Source organism: Anopheles aquasalis, chromosome X, assembly GCF_943734665.1.
Source record: "Anopheles aquasalis chromosome X, idAnoAquaMG_Q_19, whole genome shotgun sequence".
Classification (NCBI taxonomy): domain Eukaryota; kingdom Metazoa; phylum Arthropoda; class Insecta; order Diptera; family Culicidae; genus Anopheles; species Anopheles aquasalis.
The window spans coordinates 4,035,443-4,059,488 of NC_064876.1; the positions used below are offsets into that span (position 1 = coordinate 4,035,443).

Below are 24,046 nucleotides of genomic sequence, written 5' to 3' on the forward strand. Positions count from 1 at the left end.
AGGGAAGCCCCGTACGGACCGGCCATCCTTATCACCCACAGAGGATTCAACATCTTCGACAGTGCAATAATTGGCTTTACCCAGAAGCGAATCTTGACCGTGCTGTCAAAATCTTTGGGTTTCTCTGGGAAACCCCACGGATCAGCCAAAATCAAATGGCATAAGCGTTCTGGGTAGGAGAGGGCGTAGCTGGCAGCCAAGAAACCCCCCATCGAGTGCCCCAGTAGCACCATCTTCTTCAGGTTCACCTCCTGCCGCCAGTCCTCGATGGATTTCACTAACTGTTTCTCCACTATCAGCGGGTCCGATTCGAACTTGGGGCGCGAGCTACGCCCAAACCCGAGCACGTCGATCGCGTACACCGGACGATCGCGCGCCAGTTCATCTAGATTGAGTACCCACAGCCCGACACCGGCGCCGAGTCCGTGCAACAGCACCAACGGCACATTCGGGGACTCGGTATTCAGTGCGATGGTCCAAATTTTGTCCGCCTCGCCAACGCACGCACCAACATCGACGAAACGGCCACGGTACGGCGTTCTAATGTCTAGAAGGTTCGAGAGGGGGAGAAAAATCGAAGCGAAGAACATGGGTCATGGGATTTGTAATCGGTCTAGTGTGGGCTGATCATTACATGATAGAATGCGTTTTTCCAATGTACGTAACATTTCGAACGATGAACGTGTCCACCAATTACACCACCTGAAATAAATGGAATGGAAGGGGGAGAAAACCCCGCGGTCCCACAAATGTTAATACAATCCTGCCGCCGAGCAGTTGCAGGTTTTTGCTTGAAACAAACTTACCCCTCCCCTTGAGTATCACCGGCCAACCGCTGACCGTCTTCGTTTTGGGATTGCGTTGGTGCTATTGGTACTTCCATTCTATTTCGAACTAGACACAATACTGACTGAAGGCTGCTGAGCCACGCTTATGTGACACTAACAAACGTTATGAAATTCGCCTCTCGCGTACTACGTCGCGGTATTTCCGCATAGTCATTGACTTCATCATCACTGCTAGCGTATCGCGATGAGAGCTGATACCGGACGGCTGGTAAAGGTAAGAAAAGGATGGTACAGCGGGTTGCGGGGGCGGTATGTTTGGCAGCATGACTTTTTGCCGGGATGCCTTCTATTTCGCTAATCACACAAACCTATTGCAATATGTTTTGCTCATCAACTGCCTCTCGGTTTTTTTGTTTGTAAATGAACCATTTTGACAACCTTCTTCGCCGTGTGCTAATTTCTTAATTTATGTTGGCCCAGCGGAAAATAAAAATGAGACCGTTTTGCCAAATATGCTCAATGCAATCATCGAACTGTACTCCAGCGGATTTGGCGGTAGACAGGTGTAGCTCTCTATTGTCAACGTAAACTCTAATTGGCACCGCGAAAAGTGCAATGACTTCAACAGATTGAAAACACCGTGTACCGCGGTAACAACGCTGCGATCTGAATCACTGAAGCCGTCTGCGTAAACGATGAAAATCATGTTTAGACATGTTGCCGGCGAACGTGGTGATTTTCCCTTGGCCTCACACTTTGGCCCAGCTTTCGCGTGCCGCGTCACACGAGATTTTCCAACACCCACTCTCACCGTTATTCCCTTAGTGCCGTGCGTCTGTCCGTCTGAATTTTGACTCCACGCTCCATCGGTGACAGCAATAGTGCGTGTGCTGCGCGTAGATAGAGAAATGGCTGAAAGGGATTCGCTCCGCGTTATGATTACCCTTCAGGGAGATCTCGTGCGTAAGCTAAAATCGGCCACGCCACAGGACAAGCCAAGGGTAAGGGTGGCTACTGCGATCGGGAAATTTTGCTTGCCCATCAAATCTTGCCCATCGAATTCGATTTAGGATAGGTTCGTGCGTATGTGTACTGCTGACATGGGTGTCATTCTTCAAATGACATGTATCTTCTAACGCGTGTTCTGGCCCCAACGAAACGTTCAGCGAAAGTAACCCGTTCCCGTACCCGATTCGTCTCTCTCGGCAGCACTACCGGCTAGTGCTTTTTGCTCTGCTTTTTCCGCTACTTTCCCCAATCGACCAATTTGATTTCATTTTTTCAACCGAACTTATGCGGAAAACTTGGCTTGCTTGCCTTGCATACCATCGTGGGCTCCTTCTTCTCTTTCATTTTCCTTCTGGAGGCCCGCCACATGCCACTCGCTTCCAGTGAAAGTGAATGGTCGCATTTTGGTGTGTTGTTTGATCCGTAAAAAAGCAGTCCGTCTCAATGCATTTACAAAAAGTGCTTGTGGCTTCACTTCCGTTTATGCAACGCGTCCGGCAGCACACTTTACAGAATGTTGTTTTGCCGAAACCACATACCTATGACCGGAGATTATATGGCAAAAATACTGGACCTGATGCAGGCGTTGGGCCACCGATAGACGAAAGTCGTCAGTTACTCGCAAAGGTTTGGGATTCAGAAAGAGGAGGGATATTGCTTTTGTCAATTGAAATATCGGCGCAACTACGCATTGAGCATCTAGTGATGGAGCATATTGAATCGTTCTAACTGATGGTTTCTTTTTAAAATTCCACAGATCCAAGCTGAGGTGCAGAAACTTTTGGCCCTCAAGGAGCAGCAGAAGGAAATGGGCTTTTCGTCTGCATACGAAAGTGAGTCGTCGTCGCGTGAAACAGCGGGTCCGGCACCGGCGAACCGTAATCTAGCACTGAAAACAGCTAAAGGCACTCGTGATTATGGCCCAGAGGCGATGACGTTGCGGCAGCGCGTGCTCGATCATGTAGTAAAGGTTTTCAAGCGGCACGGAGCCGAAACGATCGATACGCCGGTGTTTGAGCTCAAAGAGGTATTGACGGGCAAGTACGGCGAGGATTCAAAGTTGATCTATGATCTAAAGGATCAGGGAGGCGAGTTGCTGGCTCTGCGGTACGATCTCACCGTACCATTTGCACGTTACGTTGGCATGGGTAACGTGTTCAATATTAAGCGCTATCATATAGCGAAAGTATACCGACGGGATAACCCGCAGATAACGCGAGGCCGCTACCGTGAATTCTATCAGTGCGATTTCGATATCGCCGGCACGTACGATCCGATGCTGCCGGACGCAGAATGCGTGAAAGTGGTCGCTGAAATACTGGACGAGTTGAACCTGGGAGAGTTTACGGTGAAGCTCAACCATCGGAAACTGCTAGATGGGATGTTCGAGGCGTGTGGCGTGCCAGCAGATAAGTTCCGTACGGCCTGCTCATCGGTCGACAAGCTGGACAAGACACCGTGGGAAGAAGTACGACAGGAGATGATTAACGAGAAGGGTTTGTCAGAAGCGACCGTAGATCGCATCGGTGAGTACGTGACGCTGAGCGGTGGCATCGAACTGGTGGACCGGCTGTCAGAGGACGAGCATTTAAAGGCTATACCGTGCGCCATGGAAGGTTTGGCAGATATGCGCTTATTGCTGCAATACTGCGATATCTTTGAAATTGGGCACCGCATTGCGTTCGATCTAAGTTTGGCCCGCGGTTTGGACTACTACACTGGCGTCATTTACGAGGCTGTACTGCGTGGCAGCAATCCGGATGATGAAGTTGCGGTCGGTTCTGTTGCCGGTGGTGGCCGTTACGACAATCTGGTGGGCATGTTCAACCCCAAGCGAAAGCAGGTCCCGTGCGTCGGTGTTTCCATTGGCGTTGAGCGAATTTTCTCCATTCTGGAAGCCAAGTCGATGGGCCTGTTTCGCACCAACGAAACTGAAATTTATGTGATTTCTGCGCACAAGGGACTACACCTAAAGCGGCTCGAAATGCTTAACAAACTGTGGAAAGCCGGTATCAAGGTATGGATGGTTGTTACAGTCTCATGATGCTTATTGGATTAATGTACGTGATTCAGAATGCTAATCATCCTTTGCCTTCTCTCGTTACAGGCGGAGCACTCCTACAAACTGAATCCAAAACTGCTAGCTCAACTACAGCAGTGCGAAGAGGATATGATCCCATATGCAGTCATTTTAGGCGATGGCGAATTAGCTCGGGGTGTCGTGAAGCTTCGTGAAATCCGCTCTCGAAAGGAGGAAGAAGTGCCGCTTGAATCTTTGATCGAGCATATTCGTACTAAGCTCCAGACACGTAATCCTAGTTCTGCACAGTAAAACTTATTCACTGACATTCACGCACTCAAACTATCTAAACCATTACACTACCAATCGAATAGGAGTATATTTGTTGCTGAGCTGTTTAAATTTAAGGCACATCCTAGTGTCACATTGTTTACGTTTACTATGCGTTTAGTTCAGTTATGCGAAACAGCACACTTTACGGAATCACTATGAAAAAAAACACGATGGAATCTAGGTGCAAGTAATTGCCCTATACAGAACAATACCGCTTATCTTTTTTTTTATATAAAATATCAGACCCTTAAAAAATATACTATCCTGTTAAAAATGCGTCATGAAGTTTAATATTTGCAGAACCAACGATTATTTTTAACCAAATAAATTCGTATTTATTTACTCTTTCTTTTAGATACATCCAAGAGTATTACTATGAAATTTTGTGAAAAAATTAGTAATATTTCACGTTTTTTCATTGGTCATGCATTATAGCTCCTCTAGAATATACTGATAGAACTGATTCTCTAGAAGATACGTGATTCATTAGAAATATTAAACGTGGAACAGCACTGAAGTTCACGATGCGTAACTTTTAATATCTTCGGTAGCCATGTGCTGCGGCGGGCAGTGGAACCGATGGTGGTGGACTATCCTTGTATACGAGTCGGCGTCGTTCGCCGAAATCCTCCAGATAATCACCAGAACGTGTATCCTCACGTATCTCACGGGGTATCATGTATTGTTGCGCACGGTAGTAATTCGACGCTACGTACGGTCTGAATTCACGTAAATCATCGTAGATTGTAATTGGAGCCGACTGGATCGGTGTTATTGGAAACGATGGCCGAGGCTCGTAGTAATATGATTGTCGATGATAGGGTTGGTAAGATGCGGGTTGATAGTAATCGTAGGCACCATAAGCAGTCGCCGTACCACGGCGTTGATCATTATGGTCACCATGCATGTATCCGTCTCGATAACCGTACGTGTTGCCTGGTAGAATGTTTGGCGAGCATAGAAAGACAGTGAGATAGAGAGAGAGAGAGAGTTTAGACATCTCTAAAAATCTGTTGCTGAAATGGTTTAATGACTTACCACGATTGAGAGCCGCAGCTCTATGGATGTTGTGGGTACCTTGAGCATCGGTCCCGCCCCGCTTATCATCATAATGATCGCGCAGGTAATCGTTACGGCGCTCTTGGTTGTAGAGCTTATCTAGGTGATCGTTTCGAAAATTGTGTCGGTTATCGTACACCTGCTTACCGCCCCGGTCATCTGAATCCTCATAGTAGGAGCTTTTACTACCATTTTCATCTTTATGATAGGAATTAGAGAAACCGGACTTGATGTACTTCCGGTTATGCGTTTTGTCTGTTTCGAAATTCTCGCCGGATAGGTGTTTCATCTTGTCGACGGTGGAGCCCTTGCTTGCGTCAAGCAATCTGTGCCCATCCAAATGATTGTCAAGTTGATGGTAGCGAACGGCGTCCTTTGCTGAATTGATACTGCCTGCTTCACCAAACGCTTCGTCCTTGCGATTGTCACGCGTATTACTAGCACTTTCGATTCCACTATCTTTTGCAGATGAAGAAGATCCAGCTACTCTGAGCAGCACCTGCCGTTCAGCACTAGAGCCCGCGGGCAAAGTAGGTGGTCGGTAGGCATGATATGGAAAATCGTCCGCATATGGCATGCCTTCGACGTTGGCTAATAATACTGCCAACATCATTGCAATAATCCGTAACGCACATGCTCTTTTCAGCATCATTTTATATGGAATGTGCTAGCAAACGACATACAAACACAACGAAGTAACATACAATTTAGCTTTGCTTTCTTGATTGACCGTTAGGAACAGAAACACTTAACTATTCAAGGATTAACGTCCAAGCTCTCACTTCCAAGGGTTATTACCTTCCGCACAACTTGCCGCAAGAAGAAATACTATCGTATGTTAAGCATCCGCAGTCTCTTAAATATGTTTGAATTTGCCTACTTCATTCGCGATTTTGGTTCTATGGAGGCGGCATTTTCATGCATGTCAATCGGATGCGCTTCATGCTTGTACCAGAGTAAATTTGTCAAGCATAACAAATCCGTTCATTGCTTCCTCCGACCGACATCGACATTTCGTTCCAAGTGGCAAAGAACTACTCACATCATGCTTTGAAACAGGAAGGGAGACAAAACACAAAAATCATCCCTGCCCTGTAAAGACTCACCAACTAAACTCTATCTGTCGCGAAGAATGGCTGTCTTTTGAAAATCGCCACCAACATCTCCCATCAGTCTCTCAAGCAAATGGTAATGATTGTGCAGTTTAGTGCGACGTTCTACAAATCATTTGATCGATTTTTCGAACCACATTAACTACACCTTGAAACCCATTGTTATTTTCTTCCGCTTCCTCTTTGGATTTTTCAGCAGTTTCTCACGCAGAAAGTAGCTGGTAGATTTCTTAGAGCGATTGTTCGATGGACGGTTTTACAATATGTCCTTCACTGCTGTTTACGGAATAACCAGCGGATGGTACACCATCGAATCTTCATTCATTTTGTTAGATTATTTGGTACATCGGCCCCGCCAGTCAGTCCAGCTGGTCTTGAAAATACTGATTCGACTTTAAAGGTGGAATGTCGCCAAGTGAATCAACCGACAAGGTCAATGGTGAAAAGGGTGGTGCTATATTTTTGTTTGCTTCATTGGGCCATTTACAGTACGCCTTTAAAGCAGCTAAGTTGGGAAAAGGGGCGCCGCTGTGTCACCACTTAGGAAAAGTTCTTATCCGGTTTTTTCAGTATCAGCCAAAAGTACAACTCAATTGTCTAAAACCATACGTTCCGTTTTGGTCTATAGTGGTAATCAGTAATAATCATTTTTATTCATTTCAATTCGCAGTTTATTTCATTCTCTTCACCTATCTGTATCGAATTAAAGAGTGCTTCAGATAGGGCACTACTACAAGATTTTGCGAATACGTTAATTCGTATTTTTGGACTGGACTAATACAAAAAAAAGAGAAATGGAAAGGAAACATAAGCGCTGGTTTAAGTTTTGATGCTTTCCTAACGTTACAGCATTTCTTCGAAAACCAAAATTTAAGTTGATTCTGCATTTTGCATAAGATCGATGGCTTAGATCGACATATACTTCAAATTCTGAGAAAGCAATTATGTCTTCATGTCGAAACCAACAGAGAAATGACACGCTTGTGTGTAGTAACAAAATCTAAAACTATGCTAACGCCGCCTCGGTCTTTACCTTTGGATAACTCTTACATTCGGATGTTCTTTTTTCCGAACGCTGCGTGGTGTGTGTGTGTGTTAAGCCCCACAAAGATGTTCCTTTTCAAATTCAATTAATCAATTCATCCATGAAGATCGAATTGGACCGACTCATCGATGGAGTTGGTCGATAGTTTTGCTTCAATATTTTTTTTTGTTTTTGCAATGTGAATTTAACGTGTATGGGGAGCATTAGAAAATTAGTGTTGTATGTTTGTTGGGGGAAAAAGGGCGACCACACCACGCTTACATAAGATCTACGCTGGCAAATCCCTATGAAATCGTACCGTGTGGACGCTCCACCAATTGTTTCGGTCTCATTTGGACCTTAAACTGCAGAAAAAGAAATAGCATTGATATCAGCAGACCTGGCTTAACATCGAGAAAAATAGGTGATCCAACTTGCATCTAATCTTCATCTTCCAAATTCTGTGAGACGAGAAATTCTGCTGCCTTGTATTCGTCGCGTTCGCATGCTATGTACGCTTGAATGACGAGGTGTTCCGGATAGCCAAGTGCCTTCAACCGATCGATCGCATCCATATCGGAGGGAGTCAGACTATTTACCATGGCAGCAGCAATGCTCTCCAGTTCCTGTGCTGCTGGGGTCACATCGGAATTTTCATTCAGCATTGCGAGGAACTCTTCCTGATTTTCGGCAATGATGCGCATCAGATTAGGGTTGCTATACTGAATTCGATGCATCAGATAGGGCAGCAGATTCGGGTCTTCCTGCAGTAGACGTTTCATTTCGAAAAAGACAGGATTTTCGCGCAGGAAAGCGAGTGGTCGTTCGTTCCCCGCAGCACCAGCCGCATCGATAGCCTGCAATCCGGCAACGCCTAGCCCGGGTGCACCTGGGGATGGGGGTGGGACACCGCTGGGGGAAAACTCGAACAAATCAGATGACCTGTCGGATGCATCATCCATCAGATACTCGACTGCAGCCTCTCGATTGTTGCTGCATATATCTAGCGCGATAATGACGCTATTTTCCGAATATCCCATCTCTGTACAACAAAATGAAACAAAGGAACGAATGCCATTATGGCATCAATACAAAGACTCATTAATGATACGTTAAACAGCTAGTTGCATAGGGGACTTACCTTTTAGTCGTCTGACATTTTCCATAAACTCACGGGATCGCGGTTCGCGATTGGTATCGCGTGTAATTGGTCGTTCGTCGAATGTATGTGGGGAGTCATTATTTCTTTTTGCCTTCCGCTGATTGGCGCTGGGCGCAGCGGCAGAGGAAGAGGCTGAGGATGAGGCTGTTGCTTTATTTTGACTGGAGGACTCATCGGCTGCGCCTTTCGGTTTAGCCACAGCATCATCCGATACAGACTCTTTTTTATCAAGCCTTTCGGTTTCGTTGACCGCCGGAGTCTGATCTGTTCCAGGGCGTTCGCTCGCACTGTCTCCGGCTCCGGTTTCTGTGTCAGTAGCAGAACCTGTCGATTTCTTGTTCATAACTACCACGAACTTTTTGTCGTCAAGATTGTACTGGCTGAGGGGATCCGCGTCTTCCATGACTTTGCCCAGATAGATCAACCACTGGCGTTCTACCGGATAGGCCTGGCCGCTTTCGTTGAAGATTTTCTCCTTCAGCGTCCGTACGGTATCTTTCTCGACGTCCACCTCGACGTGGAACGTCTGTTGCTTCAGAGTTTTCAGAGTTATCTTCATTTTGGCGCTCTTACAGTTGCTGTCGTTTTTCTTGCTATTTGTTTCTTTCTTAGCTCACCCTTCGAAGGAACCTTGCTTGGTATGAGATGCTTTGTACACACCGACAGTGCTAGTTGACGTCGTGACCATATCCGCGAGCGCGGTTCTTCAAACAACCGAATCCAGCACCGAAATCGCCAGCCACTGATTGATGTGGTGTTGGGTGCTGTAGGTGTTCTCTGCAATAGAAGAAACGAACCACTGTTTGCAAATATACGTTGAAGGAACCGCGAGCCGTGCACACAATGCGGTACAAAGGAGTCTTACGAAGGCTAGCCTAATGAGTTGATAATTTTGCCCTGATTTGTGTCCTACGAAGCCAAGATGATTTTCATTATTACATTTGACGTTTGCCGCTTCCTGCCGAATTGTCAAAAACTCTCGACCATGTTTTATGGCGTCTTTCGAGCATCTCAAGCAAGCGCAGCGTCCGCGGACTTTTCTCTGTCCGTGAGGATATAACTGGGCAGCTAATACTTCGCCGTTCCTTTGCCGTTGATGAAGAATTACAGGAATGTAGATTTACCGTACTTACTAGAGGAATTTCTCGGTCCGACCACAAAAGAATAATCTTCCAGACAGCAGAATCGGCTTCCCACCGGCTTCCCGTTGCGAACTGGCCACACTTTTCGAGCAACTAACGGTTATAAACGCGCGGTGCAAAGGTTCGTGGGCACGAAGCTTCCATCGAAAGGGGCTTGACTTTTCTCTCATTTGCTCCGGGCCCCTGTCAGTGTTCGCCACGATTTCGCCGTTGTTATTGCTGTAGTTGTGTTTGAGAAATGTTGCAGTTGTTCTCGGAATTATTGTGTAGTGCTGTTGTTTATCGTTGCGAAGCCTGAACGACGCAGGAATACTTTACGTACGCGAGCTATCGATAAGGTGAGCCTCGTGGCGACTTGTGGAATCTGCGTGCGCAGCGGATTCCAATCGCACGCGCCTATTCCATTTCAACCGAACAGAATTGTGTGCTCAGCTTCACCATCCTACGCAAAATGGCTTAAAGCGGCGCCATTTTGATTAAGGTAAATTGTAATTATAAAATCTCTTGCTTACGGCCCCTGCTTCCTCGGCCAATCACTTTCGGTACTAACATGGGCCGTATTTTGCTCCATTTCCTTTGCTCCGTTTAGTTGATTGTCACACTCGTTGTACACCTGTGATAAGCGGTGTGGGAAGCAAAACGGGTGCACTGGTATCAGGTGTTCGGTGGCTCGGGATAGCCCTGCTGCTCGTTGTATTCGGAACAGCCCTGCGGATTAGGCCAGAGTAATGTGGAAGTGTCACAAATGTGGCAAACCGGTCTTTTTCGGTAAATCACTCTATCTCTGCTCTTTATACCATTCTTTCGGCCAAAACGCGCCTTAGTAATGGATGTTTACTCATTTCTTTCCCTTTCCTCTGCTCTGCTTTTGCCGCTCCCTCGTAAAGCGGAACGTAAACAGTCGCTCGGCTATGATTGGCATCCCGAATGTTTGCGGTGCGAAGAGTGTGGCAAGCGGCTAAATCCGGGCCAGCACGCCGAGGTAAGTGGTTATTGAGCTTGTTGTGCCAGTTTTGCTTTTTTGTTTGTTTTACTCTTGTCTGTCTTTTGTTTGTTCCAGCATAAAGGAGTACCTTATTGCCATGTGCCATGCTATGGGGCCCTCTTTGGCCCTCAGTTATTCGGTCACGGTACACGCGTTGAGTCTCATAAGAGTTATGGTCAGCCCGATCAGAAAAAACAGGCAGCTCTGCGCTCACCGGCTGGGCCTTCGGTACCACGAAATCATCTGGAGTCAAGACTACGTAGCTACAACCAATTCCATACGAACAAAAGTCTGGAGATACGGAGTCGCGAGGTGAACGGCCGATTAGTGCTCGAAGGTGCGCTGCGCATCTATTGGGGCGTACAGGGTATGATCCACTTAAAAGAGGATGACGACCAGCGTACTGTCGTGACTGTGCGAAAGAGAAACTCCTATCGCCAGAGCAATTCTGTATCATTGGTGGACGAGAAAGAAAACATATTCCCAGTCGCCACGACGACGCCACTGTCTGCTAACAACGAACGTGCAACAACGGTCGCGGAGACGAACAGCTCATGTAATTATACCGAGCCTGATAGCACCAACGATACAACGACCATCTCTGAGAGCATTTCGTACGACACATTGAGCCTTTCTTCCGAATTAATTTCAATCGATTCAAAGCCCAATTCGGGCGAGTCTTCGAAGGAAGCCTCTCCATGTCATGGCGCGAACAACAAGTTTATCACACTACCCTCCAAGCTTTCCGAGGTTAAGCAGCTCACATGGGATGAGTTCGATGATTTGCTGCAAGTGGAGCGGCGTATGGATGATAGCGAAAAGCTGTATCGTACGATGCCGTCCCCAATGCCGGCACGTACCGCTGATATGGAATCTGAAGCAGAGGCTAGCTTTGCGAGTGAAAGTGTAACCACTGATACAATCACAGACTACAAGACATTAACGCCAAATGTAGCCGATTCCGGCGATAGCAGCGGTGGGTCAGTGACACTGGCAACAAACGAATCTCGGTCGGCAGTGAATGATGTCGAAACCAGGACTGATGTAACGACGACTTCCAATGAAGGAGAGGACAACTTCCAGACGCCGGAAGCAACGCTACGGTCACATGATTTCGAAGCTTTCAAGAGACAGATCAATCGCGAATTCATGGATGGCACGGCCGATTTGAAAACTACCCACGGCACATTAAAACATAATCAACCAATAGACCCAGCACGCATTAATGATTCCCTGAAGTTATACAACGATGGTGTGATGCATTGTAGCCTTTCTGATGAACAGGTTCGGAATGATAATTCTCCTGTTGGTAACGCAGGTAAGCATATTTACTAGCCGCATTCATCAAAAATCACTAAAGAAGATTAGTGGCAGTAACAATAACAATAATACATGTTCTCTGGCTGATATTCTTTCAGCCTGCAGCAGTTCGTCCATTGCCAGGAGAGAAAATCTGTCTGTGGATCGATCTAAACGATATATAGAAAATACACCACAACTAAAAGTTCCAATTCCTTCGCTGTCGGAGGCTGGTTCATCCGATGGTGGTGTAACTGCCGGTAGCGAAGCCTTTAGTACCTCTCCTGTAACCACTGACACAGACTCATGGACCGCTGATCGCGGTTTATTGCGTTCTAGGTCAGCTGGACTGCAATATTCCGGCAACAGTTTCGTTGATAGCGACGATGATGACGTTAGATGTCAGCGTGACGATGATGAAAAAGATACTGACGAATCCATTGGTGTTGGTTCGGAAACTGTGAAACCGTCTGTTCGAACGACCAATTCAATTCGCATACGGATGGATTGTTACGACGAGCTGGAAAGCTGTGTCGCTCGTTCAACCATACCATCCGTGACATCAACAGTGTCGTCAGAGTACAGTGCCACGATCAATGACCACGCCGTTACCGACGATGGTGTTGTGTTGCGCAAACCACCTAAAACGGGATCAACTGCAATCAAGCGCCGATCAGGCAACAGAAGATCCAGGACGAAGCTGAAGCGTCGTTGTTCAATCAATGGCCACTTCTATAATCGAGAAACGTCATTCTTCACTCCACCATATGGTTCACAGATGAATGTCTGGGTCTCCTCATTGGTGAGCACGCAAGAGGTTGGTTGAATGCAATTGAATGTATTGGTTTGGAATTTTAAATGGGCTTTATTCTTAAAAATGTTTTCCGCTCATATAGGTTATAAATTTACTGTTGGAAAAGTATAAAGTTGAATCAAAGGCGGAAAATTTTGCACTGTTTATTGTGCGAGATAATGGCGAGCAAAAAAAGCTTCGGGACGACGATTATCCTCTTGTGACGCGCGTGGTACTCGGACCACACGAGGACATCGCTCGCATATTTCTGATGGATGGGCAGCAAACTCAAGAAATAAGGTATGTATACAGTAAATAAGCAAAAATACTGCTTTTTAAAAGCAAAACTGTTCTTTGTGCATTATTATTACGGATGATTATTACGGTTTGGAACATGATTCCGGTGATTATCATGAATTATTATTATTTGATTGCTATGCATCTTTTTTGTCCATTACATTAAGCAGCAGCGAAGTGGCTCAGTTTTTGAATCTCTCCATACCAGAATGTAGAGCTATTCTCGACCGCTATCACGAAGAAGAGCAGCGAGAATTGCACCGGATACGCTTTAAGTAAATATCACATACCATGTACGAATAATTTACCATACAATTGATATTGGCAATATTTTTTTCCATCCTAGGTATGCTGAGTTGCGGAAGCGTATTAATCAGCGAATGGAGTCATTGAAAGTACGGTTGTAGATAAATTTGTAAACAAAATACTGGCAAGTTAGTAGGAACATAGTTTCTTCAGGAAGTATTTTCGCTTCACGATAAAAAATAAATACTGCGTTAGCCCCCCTTGATTAACGTATACATTAGTTAGTCAAGCCAATCAATCAGCTAATAAACATGCGTACAAAACTGTTGTATTTCTCATTCGGTTGTACCACTCATTTTGGATGTGCTGTATGCTAAAGCATCTGCCTATTATATAATTAAAAATATTCAACAAGTCAATTAGGATTGAAATACAATCTGACGTTTGTGAATATCGTCATTTCATTAGTATGAACAAACCGGTCGGTAAAGAGAGCGCATTGAGATAGCGGCAATAAAAGGAATGATTGAATTAACAGAACGAAAAAAATGCTCAGGCGAAAGGGAGCAATTCATAAAAGGACTATTTTGGTAATAACCATATTTCTTTTTGAAGATATTAACATTCACAGCCTACTCGTGTTGGTCAATAGCATTACCGCGTGTGATTTGAACCGCCCGGGTGTTCTGGTGTTATATTTGGCATGAGGCAAGTTGACTCATTTGCTTGGATCTTATGAATCGTGTGTTTTATTCTTTCTGGATCCATAATTCTGAATAAACAGTTTTACGGTAATTCTATGCTCAAGACGCCTTATAAAAGAAATTAGTAAAAGGAAATTGCGGAGATGGTGGAATTATTAAAACAGGATTGCTTCTGCCAACAGAAACGTTGACCACTAGGAACTTAGTGCTGTTGCGATGGAGATAGTGATGTTGTTAATTGTGATATGGTTGAATCTCAACCATCAGACCCTTATGCGCCATGAGAAATAACTCGAAGGAACATATTTCTAATTACTGTCTTCCACCTTACATGGTGCATGCATTGCGGCTCCTGTACTCGAACCTCGTCCGTAAAGGCTACTTTAGAAAATCTCTTAATTAATCAGAATCATTTTGGTTTAAATAGGCCATACGTTTATGTAATATCTTTCTCAGCAGTAGCACGAATGGCCAGTCTTGGTTGGGTTGGTTTACGCATCAGAAGAGCTGGTATTTTAAATATCTGGTGGACGAACAATAAGCTTGACTACCATGCTTGTCTAAACATAAATTCATTGCTAAAGCTGTCCAATTATTATTACTATATTCACTGTTCATCTCGTTGGTATAAAATTAACGAATTTACTTACTTAACCGACGAGCGGTCCTGACCTCCTGAAGAATATTCCGATAACGATTTTTCGTCTCGTAGTAGTAGTCGTTTGAAGCTTTATCGATTTCATTCAGTAGAGATCTACATGCTCTCTCTAATGATCATCGAATCATGATCTAGTATAAAGGCAAATATTACCAGCGAATCTTCATACTTGATCATAAAATCATCAACATAACGACTGTGTTCGACGTAGATTTCTGATTTCTCATCCTTGAGAAGAATGATCCACAAATGAAGCTTTACACAGTTAAGAATGCAGTATCCGATCAATAGGAATGTGAGCATTCAAAGTGACATGCCGTCGATATTTGTAATATTCGTATATGGTGCGGATGTCTGCGTCGAATGGAACCTTCAAACCGGAAATGACAAATTCAGACACTTGCTGCAACACTCATGACTTCACTAACAGACAGACAAAAATTCTCCGCCCGAAGTCATTGATAATAATATGACATGAACACTAAATAGGTCGGGATTGCACACGAATCCATAAAATGGTCAGTTTTAGTAAAATAGAAGCATGAAGAGTTTTATTTTATTAACAATGATTTATATAGGCATTCTACTCTACCGCGTATTCCACCAGGTATGTTGCGTCTGTCAATTAATTTAGGAACAACGAATGTGTCGTGGACAGTCGCGTCGAAGTAATATAAATAATGGTTGCCCAGCCTCGACCACCGTATATTCTATTTCTTTACTGAAATAATATAGCGCCAGAGCGCACCTACCGTCGCCAAGTGCGCAGTCTTACGGAACACGCGAGCTATGGTTTCTTATCTTCTCGCACTCTCTTAACATGCAGTCATACTTAGCCAAGCATGGTACTGGGCTGCTGCTCTATCTAGCTAACCAGCGTCAACCTCCTCTCCCAACTATCACCAAATGGCCGGTCCTCTACATGTGAAAGGAAATGGTTAGTGATCATAAATACTGCCATTAGGCTACTAAGAACAAATTAAATGCAGTATTTGCATCTATTTCGTATTCTACTTCAGCGTGCTCCGTGCTGTAATTATTTTTAAATGTTAGATTATCTGATCGCTTCTTCAGGAGAGCACGCGCTTTTGAGCAAATTATAACAAAGAATACTGTGCTCGACGGGGAAGTGATATCAAATCGCGCTCGTCTTCCCATGCTACTTTACGCTAATCGCATGGTTCCAGTGTTAATTCGGTTGTATTATACGCGGAGTGTCACAGCGTCACCCCCGGTTCTATCATCACAACAGCTTCGATGTGAACAGTTGATTCATATTTTAGTCGGCTCTGACTAAGTGAGCCGGTTATTGTCGGCATCGGCTGCCTTGTTGATACCGCCTCGCGGTGATTCACTAACATTGACAGGTTTCGTGGATTCCAGCAGCTGATCATTGATCTGCTCGCCTGCCGGTACGTTATTATCAGGTGTGACAACGGCTGTCCTATCATCAGACTTATTGGAACCATCAACCAAAGTCAGGCTGTGCCGAGAGCTTAATATGTTACAATAAGTTTTGTACCGTTTCAGCTACAAGAAATCAATTTTGGGATGATCTAACGATTACTTTCCATATGAGAAAAAAAAACACTTGATTCGTTGCTTACCTCGTACTCTAAGTACTGCTCTTTTTCGCGGTAGTTTTGGTTCGCCATACCTCGAGGGGGTACAGTGCTAGCCCGGTGTTCACCAAGTTCCAGTTCCAGCTTGCAAACCTGACGTTCGTGTGACGCTAGTTGCTGCGCCTGCAAACAAAACCCAAATAAATCAGTTAGCTGCTTGCAGGAAAACGGACTATTGACGAGGAGGTTTCTTACCAACGGCAGTGGAGTTTCTTTTTGAGGTAACCTTGTTCTCTGGAAGTGCTGCTGGCTTCCAACGCCACCTTCCATCGGCGGCGACGAATAGGCAGCACTAACATAGTTGATGTTATCCACCCAAGACTGCAGCTCCTTCGAGTCGCCTGTCTGCACCAGAAACTCGGCCTGGTCAGCAGTCTGCAGGCGAAACACGTGCTGTTTCTTCGTATAATCACTAGCGCACGTTGCTAGTGCGTGATGTATGCGGATACAATTACGGAACTGTACGGTTACCGGAGTCGGTACTGGGCTGATTTCGAAACTCTGCTCGTTCTTGTGCAGGTAGAGGATTAGTTTACTAAGGGTCAGGTATACCATCTTCCAAGAGCGGCGCCCAAAAGGAACTATCAAGGATAGAAATGAGCAGCAAGCTATATGGTTCAAATTATGGCATTGCTCGGTGAGACTTTAGCAATCATCCTCATAATAATGGAAGGATCGCTCAATCATCTCCCGGCATTGTTAAAATAAAGCATACTTACTCTTCTTCCTGTTCTCATCGTAACACCACTTCCGAGATACGTATCCCTTCTTATACACTACGTCTGACGTCATCGGTATCTCCAGGAACGGATTTGGCCCAACCGGTGGCCCTTGAAGGCTTCCTCCGCTGGTGTTAGATTCAGCACCACCACCGGTATGTGTATTGCCAGCACTATCAGTGCTACCGGTTAGTTCAGACTCGTCGTCTCTGTTGGTTGAAATTAAGTTCATTTAATCTAGGTTTATCATGCCGGTAACGATATCACGTATGTTCACTTAAGATACATAATTTAGAGTGACACATTAATGTTCTTAACTTACACAGCCCACTCGAGCGGTTGGCTTTTTATGTTGTTATAGTATTTGCGTAGTTTCTCTTCTCCTATCTGTTCCTTTAGAAATGATAGATTCTGAACAAACTGGCCAGCAGTCATGGGACGCCTTGTTTTATTTCCATGTAGATCCATGTTCAAAATCATCATGGAACATGTAAGAATGTGTATATCATCTAAAAGCAGCCATAGTGTTAGACACAAACAACAAGATAGATTGAGGTCGTATGTGCTCACCTAAGTTGGCAAATTCTTGCGGATTGCAAGATTGATAACGATTGGCGAAATGTTGCAGTACTCGTTCACGCTCCTGCGTTTCGCCGGATAGAGAGAACCGTTCGAGAAAGACGCGTAAAGCGACGTCTAACGGTTGGCCTCTGAAATCAAAATAATTCAAATACTCCCTAGCGACTACCTCGTTGAAATCATTACTGCAAGTAGATAAAAGAATGATTACAAAAACATTGTGATAAATGAGCCAATAAAGTGCCGACAGCCTGTGTGACTATCGTCAAATTAACTTACATTTTGTACAGGTGCGGGGATACATCGCTTTTCTTGAAACCATCCAAATGGAAGAGTCGTTTGGCAAGACGTTCAGCTGATGGAATGTCCACCGCTTTTGGGGAATATTGGAACGAGTTCAGCGAGTCAGTATCACTACCATCGTCCGAAACGGGCGGGGAGGCTTCGTGACTAAGACGAATGTTCACCTCGCTTCTACCCGTCGTTTCGCTTCTACCGGCTGCCTCGTCCCCGTTTTCTGTCGACGAGTTGTTACTGCCTGTGATGTCGGCTACTGTCTTATGTATTATTTCCTGGTCCAACAAATTAGAAGGATCTTCCTTACGTTTGTCATATGCGTCCGCGTTACTCAGAACACCGAAGGAATGATCTGCGGCTGTATTGATTATCAGCCGACTAGCCATTGATACGCTGGGACATCCCAAAAATGCGCGATCAGGCGGGGCAGCTGCTGTTTCACCCCGATTGTCTGAGGCGAGGATAGTCGAGTCCGAGTCGCTGATATCCGAAATGCCGATCTCGAGATCGTCTTTGGCGCTTAGCAGCGCGTTTTCTTGATAATCCGGACTGGATAGGTTCGAAATAGCTTCCGACATACTGAACTCCCCGGGGCGAATGACGGAATGTTGTGTGAATGACCTGGAAGGGCCCCCCCCACCGACTGCCACATCATCGTTAGCTGCTATTGGCACGGCGCACGACAGGCTGCTCGCGTCCACGTAGCTCCCTTTGGCCGAATCAGTGCGAAGATCGTGGGCTTTCTGTTGTTGTTCGTGATGGTGTGAAACATCGTGCGACCCACCAGAAGAGCCCATAATTGAGGAGGAAACGGAGGTGGGTGACGCAGGGCTTTCGCTGACCGAATGCTGTTGTGATGAACTGACGGAACTAGAAATTGACTTCACAGCTGACACTGAATAGCGCTCATGAGCAACCTGCAAAAAGCCAAAAGGTATAACGACAATTGATTATTCAATTTAAGTATGTACAAGCAGCCTATTCAGAAAAGCTTACGGTGTGATAATCTGGGCGCGTGTCAAGCAGCGTGTTCAATGAGCTATTAACATCTTCGTCGAAGTCCACGACAATCACGGACCCCATACTTCCGTCGCGCTGGGACTGTTGTAGATGATCCTCAGAACGACTCGTCCGGAAGCCTGTCATATCGCACAACTGTGCCGTTCTGACACCCATAAGCGCTCCTTCATTCATGCCGCTTTTACTCACGGAAGTGTACTCTTTCGGTGGAGCAGCGGGGGTGGTATACGCGCCGAAATTATTGTTGGCACTCGAAGCACCGTGTAGCGGTGATTCCGTCTTAGGTTTGGCGCCACCGTATCCACCTTCTGCAACATTTTCAACGTCGGTGGGCGAGAGCGATGAAGAAGTGGTCGGTGGTTGTGTTTGGTCGTCGTCTATATCCTGAGCACCATCCATTAACATGCTGCTGCTCACGCTACTTGATTGTTCCTTCGACACGCTCGTCGGAGCCGACGACAAATCGTCACATCCTTCGGGCAAATTGTTATTCTTTTGATGCTGGGAAGGAATTGGAAGCTAGAAGACGGCACACACAGAATCAGAATGTAATATTCACGCGATATTGCTTTGCTTACATTTGCTCTGCTATTTTGCAATACTTACATCTGTTTCAATGAGCTGGGCCGTCACAGCCATCAAAAGCTGCTTCGTATCACTTTTATTTCCATCGCTGTTGACGCTTTCTTTCGTCTGCAGCGGACGGGGCACTTGGGTAGGTGTGTGATGACGCCCTGAGAGTACCTTTTCCGAAGACTTAAGGGAGCTGGGAGGGCTCGTTGTTGAATGTGGAATCCTGGATCGCCGAGTAGCTGGCTCCGACTGACATGTGCGAGTGGCACGTGCGAGTGACAGTGGACCCAGCTGCTCACTGAAGGACGTTTTAGAAGGAGGAACAATTTTCGAAGGACGTGCACTTGACTCCGATTGGTTGGAGCGAGGGATTTTGGCCCGATTCCGACTATTGCTGTCCTGGAGCGGAATCCAAGACGACGTGGGCAAAAACTCCAAGGCATCGCGTTTGGAGGAAGAGATGGGTTGGCCAACGAAGTTATCCGCGGTCTTTTGCCGTGGAGTGGGATCCTGGACGAACATGCGAGAGGGAACCTTGGAGAGACGGCTTGCGGATTCTGTTTGGTTAAGGCTGCTGACTGATGGTCGCTTCCGTTCTTTGTTGTCCTGAAGTGGCAACCAGGAAGGTGTGGTTTCTTTGGCGTCCAGGGCCGATATTGCTCGACGCGAAGGAATTGCAGACGCTTTCTGAGGAGATGAATTTAGGCTTCCGCTTGTTTTCGCTTCCTCGTTACTCAGTTCTTCATTATCACTCGTTGATGGTTCGCTCAGATCCTTTTGCGACTGGGACATTCGTTTTACTCGTAGACTATTTTCTATATGCTGCTGAATGTGGCACGTTACGGTTGAAACTGTGTCAAAGTAAGCATAACATTAGCTCTAAGAAGTATATATTCCATTACGAATAATATGCAATACATACCACGCCCAAGTCGTACCTCTATAGGCACTTTTGCGAGACGAAGACATCTGAGAACTGAAAAAAGGACACAATTGATATTGCAAACTTTGCTTTGCCTGGAATTTCTGACCATTGTATGAATGTATTAGCAATCGCTTTGAAATCGAATATCTTAAGAATAATAAAAAAAAATTCTCAAACAACAATGATGCTGTTAAAGATCAAACATGCACTGAAGCACTATCTATTAACACCAATTCTACAAACCCTTACCATGGAAAGGTGCCTTATATCGCACATCCTGATTGTTGATTTCAATGAAAAAATCACCAATCTCGATCTGAAAGGAACAGATGGAAGGAAAAAAGTATAATTCTGATTTCATCCTGCTTTTTTTTTAAATAATTCTCCAATTTCAGTCGTGATCATTTGAATATTCCACTGCCTTCAAAAAGTACCTGACCAAATGCAGCAGCCGGTGATCCGGGAAGTATTTCACAAATCGCGTGGTCGACTATGTCGGTATTAATGAGATGAAATCCATAACCGGTTTCGTCGTTTGGTTTACATGGAGTTACTATATTTATAGTATATTCTTTAGTTTTAGGGTCCATTCCGGTTGAAGCCCGCGGAATCTTGAACATTCGATGAACATTCTCTTTGACGTTTGGATCTGCGATGGTAAATCAAAAACTAATGATAACAACGAGTTTCTATTGTGCTGTCAAACCAGCCTTCGCACACGTACCTTTTTTTAAACGTAAATGCATTGTCTTAGGAGAAAGACGTATGGCTTGGTGAGCTGTTACGAGAAAGAAAAAAAAAGAAGATAGATTAGAAACCCAATACATCACGCGCAATCCGAAAATGCAACGGAATATGTTAAAACAGCGTGTGCTTAAATTATAGTTGTGAAGCTGTTTGGGCTTGTAGAAGACTGAGTGAAGTACCGAAAGACGGTTTCTGTCCTAACAGAACCGAATTGTTCACAGAAAGCACCACATCGCCAATCTCCATCTGCAAGAAGAAAATATTAGTTACGCATAGTTAGTGATTAATGTGCAATAATACAGGATAATGAAAAGAAATGAGAATAATAATGAAACAAAGCGTGCCAAAGTCAAAATTGAAGTGCTTATTAAAACTAGTGATCAAACCACAATATACGCAGCGATTGTTTTAGGTATTTGACTTTTTTGAAGTAATTACAACGAAACATATAAAGCGATGCAAAACCATCCCGCCCGACGCGGACCAGTCAGCAACGAACGTATTTTTTTTTTTTTTGTCAGAACTGATTAGGGCGCTTGGGTTTTGAGATACACAGCTTTAACAGAATATATCTTGGAAAGGATAACAAACCTTGGGACATAAAGATGCCGGACTGTTTTCGATGATGTTAGCAATCACGAATTCGCCAGTACTGAGCTGCTGCAGCTTCATGCCAAAAGAGGTTAGCCCCTTGACTAGCCTGAGTGTGACTACTACTTCTTTCGCCGCAGCAGCCCGACGCGTCGCAGTAGCACGGCGAGGCTAAAAGGATAGCAAAGCACATTAAAATATATACACACACATACACAAACATATATATATATATATATATATATATATATATATATTTTTCCAATACTCAATTTTCATCGTCTCGATCAGCCGCTGCTTACTTACCTGCTGTTCGGCCCGATTACTGCGGAAGGGCCGCATTTGATTTATCTGAGTTCACAGACGGTGCAGTGGTCAGTACGATATTTTACACCTGGGTTGAGTTATGCACTTCACCTTCGCCGATCTGAAAATTTGTTTGAGAAAAAAAAATCACGCACTTATTTTATTAACTCCGACAGCTAGGTGTGCTCTAGTTTAGTCTGGAAAATTCCTGCTTGAGTACCCGACAACAAGCTAAAGTTAGCGGCCAGCAACACGCAGCTCGGCTGAACTCGGTCGGTAGCGGCCACCGCCTACTGCCTAGGAAAACACGCTTTCAGATTCTTTCACAAGCGACACGTTCCCTAGCCTAGGTTTGATTGTTCGTTTGGGTTGGTTGATGGATGGATGGTTCGGCATGATAGTACCATTGTTGTACATACACCGGCGGTTCTATTTTGACGGTTGATTTAGCATTCTTTTGGTATTTAGCTGATGTATGTCGATGTGTCGATGATGGGGGTTTTACGAAATGCGCATTTGCTTAAGTCGCAAGCCCAACCCAAAACTGTAGAGCAATTCGGATTGAAATGTGGAACAGGAACAGAGTTCTCGGTTAGAGGCGAACTAAACAGAACCGCCGTAATACGAGAAAAAACACCGCCGAAATTGCGGCGGTGGTTCGGTCAGCGGCACACAAACGCGCGCACTCACATACCCACATCGGCTCTGCCCACGGGAACGGACCGTAGCCGCTGTTGGAACGCCGACTTTCTCCAAACTTCTGCCTGCTAGTGACACATGTTGGCCATATTCGCACACTCTAACCTCCGCCCGCTTGCTTCGATCCACTCGGAACCTCGGACACGGTTACGACTACCTTGCCAATCGGGTACGCACCTGCAATCCTTCTGGCTTACGCTGGCACCACCATTCAACCGACCCGCGTTACTTATCACAACGAGGACATTTGTCCACCGCCGTCGGGGGCTAGTGGTATTCGGGGATTTCAAAAAACGGTACACGGGCGTTCCGTCGTTGCTAGTGTTTGTACCCACCAACGCTCCGTACCTACACACCGATTTGCTAGCAAAGACTGTACATGTACAGCTATTTCTACATAAAGCCGCTGTCACACAGAAAATGACAAACGCGTACAAAATGTTCTTGGAACAGACAAGCTACCCACTGGGCAATTTGTTCTTCACAACCGCTTCACGGCATCTCAATAGAGGAGAGGTTGAAAAGCACGGTTAACCCGTCCGACTAAAAGAATAGACCGCTAAAAGGACTAAAAGAATAGAGCGCGAATAGACCGCTAAAAGGTAAAAATAAAGGTTAAAAGACTAAAATAGCCCCGCCACTCACAGTAAGCTACTGAGTGACCGAAAAAAAGCTACGGTAAAAGACTAAAATAGTGACCGAAAAAATCGCCAATTTCTACATTTTTTCATTTCTACATTTTTGACAGCCAAATCTCCAGTATAATATGCGGAAACGTAAATTAATGTATTAGGGAAGGGAGATGGGTGGAAAAAATACATTTAATCAGTTAAAAAGCGGTTTTTTTGGTCACTCAGTAGCTCACCGTGAGTGGGAGGGCCTATTTTAGTCTTTTACCTTTAACGCTTTAAAACTCACGGAGAGTTACTGAGTGATCGTAAAAGTCCCTTCGTAACTGATTAAATGTAACTTTTCATCCCTCGCCTCTCGCAAATACATTTATTTACGTTCCCGCATGTTCCCGAGTGGGCGGTAAAAGACTTAAATAGCCCCCCCCCCCCCCCCCCCCCCCCCCCAACTCACGGTGAGCTACTGAGTTACCTAAAAAATCACTAATTTCAACATTTTTGGTAACCAAATCTTTATTAAAATATGCGGAAACGTAAATTAATGTAATAAGGAAGGGGGGGGAAGGGTTAAAAAGTTACACTTAATCAGTTAAAAAGCGGTTTTTTCGCAACAAAAACTTAATAAAAATATGCGGAAACGTAAATTAATGTATTTGGGAGGAGGGAGGGGTGAAAAAGATACATTTAATCAGTTAAAAAGCGGTTTTTG

At 45.0% G+C, this 24,046-nt stretch overlaps 6 protein-coding genes across 10 annotated transcripts in view; 2 read left to right on the forward strand and 4 right to left on the reverse strand.

Moving 5' to 3' along the window:
- LOC126569828 ((Lyso)-N-acylphosphatidylethanolamine lipase-like) overlaps positions 1-1,407 on the reverse strand; it is a 2,503-nt gene extending 1,096 nt beyond the window's left edge. The window contains exons 1-4 of the mRNA XM_050227213.1: positions 1,157-1,407; positions 807-1,053; positions 635-702; positions 1-547 (exon numbers count right to left, since the gene is read on the reverse strand). The exon at positions 1-547 is cut by the window's left edge and continues 105 nt beyond it. Of these exons, the coding sequence (XP_050083170.1) occupies positions 1-547; positions 635-702; positions 807-883 (692 nt within the window). The 5' untranslated portion in view covers positions 884-1,053; positions 1,157-1,407. The remainder of the gene's footprint in view (positions 548-634; positions 703-806; positions 1,054-1,156) is intronic.
- A 107-nt stretch (positions 1,408-1,514) lies between these two features.
- On the forward strand, positions 1,515-4,425 carry LOC126569814 (histidine--tRNA ligase). Of its 2 annotated transcripts, none has more exons than XM_050227202.1 (3): positions 1,515-1,789; positions 2,554-3,813; positions 3,904-4,425. In XM_050227202.1, the coding sequence occupies exons 1-3, from the start codon at positions 1,697-1,699 to the stop codon at positions 4,126-4,128; spliced, it is 1,578 nt and encodes a 525-aa protein (XP_050083159.1). In that variant the 5' UTR covers positions 1,515-1,696; the 3' UTR covers positions 4,129-4,425. The 2 variants fall into 2 exon arrangements, with proteins under 2 accessions (XP_050083159.1, XP_050083148.1); XM_050227191.1 differs by lacking the exon at positions 1,515-1,789 and adding an exon at positions 1,831-2,423.
- Positions 4,426-4,505: 80 nt separating this feature from the next.
- LOC126569838 (uncharacterized) lies at positions 4,506-6,192 on the reverse strand. The gene is made up of 2 exons (XM_050227224.1): positions 5,188-6,192; positions 4,506-5,085 (listed from the first exon to the last, which is right to left on the reverse strand). The coding sequence occupies exons 1-2, from the start codon at positions 5,858-5,860 to the stop codon at positions 4,685-4,687; spliced, it is 1,074 nt and encodes a 357-aa protein (XP_050083181.1). The 5' UTR covers positions 5,861-6,192; the 3' UTR covers positions 4,506-4,684.
- Positions 6,193-6,951: 759 nt separating this feature from the next.
- On the reverse strand, positions 6,952-9,721 carry LOC126581244 (UV excision repair protein RAD23 homolog A). 2 transcript variants are annotated; one of them, XM_050244776.1, is made up of 3 exons: positions 9,640-9,721; positions 8,486-9,283; positions 6,952-8,386 (listed from the first exon to the last, which is right to left on the reverse strand). In XM_050244776.1, exons 2-3 carry the CDS (start codon positions 9,063-9,065, stop codon positions 7,785-7,787), a joined length of 1,182 nt encoding a protein of 393 aa, XP_050100733.1. In that variant the 5' UTR covers positions 9,066-9,283; positions 9,640-9,721; the 3' UTR covers positions 6,952-7,784. The 2 variants fall into 2 exon arrangements, with proteins under 2 accessions (XP_050100733.1, XP_050100724.1); XM_050244767.1 differs by lacking the exon at positions 9,640-9,721 and adding an exon at positions 9,372-9,467.
- A 91-nt stretch (positions 9,722-9,812) lies between these two features.
- On the forward strand, positions 9,813-13,606 carry LOC126572871 (uncharacterized). Its single transcript, XM_050232574.1, has 8 exons — positions 9,813-10,129; positions 10,238-10,416; positions 10,536-10,630; positions 10,709-11,951; positions 12,052-12,749; positions 12,829-13,025; positions 13,193-13,297; positions 13,369-13,606. Exons 2-8 carry the CDS (start codon positions 10,377-10,379, stop codon positions 13,427-13,429), a joined length of 2,439 nt encoding a protein of 812 aa, XP_050088531.1. The 5' UTR covers positions 9,813-10,129; positions 10,238-10,376; the 3' UTR covers positions 13,430-13,606.
- LOC126572853 (PH and SEC7 domain-containing protein-like) lies at positions 13,581-23,057 on the reverse strand. Of its 3 annotated transcripts, none has more exons than XM_050232545.1 (17): positions 22,886-23,057; positions 22,010-22,130; positions 21,704-21,874; positions 21,292-21,358; positions 21,090-21,143; positions 20,800-21,014; positions 20,615-20,681; positions 20,363-20,416; positions 19,474-20,291; positions 18,844-19,386; positions 17,830-18,764; positions 17,542-17,735; positions 17,294-17,480; positions 16,972-17,180; positions 16,448-16,833; positions 16,238-16,375; positions 13,581-16,160 (listed from the first exon to the last, which is right to left on the reverse strand). In XM_050232545.1, exons 2-17 carry the CDS (start codon positions 22,043-22,045, stop codon positions 15,924-15,926), a joined length of 4,311 nt encoding a protein of 1,436 aa, XP_050088502.1. In that variant the 5' UTR covers positions 22,046-22,130; positions 22,886-23,057; the 3' UTR covers positions 13,581-15,923. The 3 variants fall into 3 exon arrangements, with proteins under 3 accessions (XP_050088502.1, XP_050088511.1, XP_050088519.1); XM_050232554.1 differs by lacking the exon at positions 22,886-23,057 and adding an exon at positions 22,704-22,772; XM_050232562.1 differs by lacking the exons at positions 21,292-21,358; positions 22,010-22,130; positions 22,886-23,057 and having other exon boundaries at positions 21,704-21,830.
- Between the last annotated feature and the right edge of the window lie 989 nt (positions 23,058-24,046).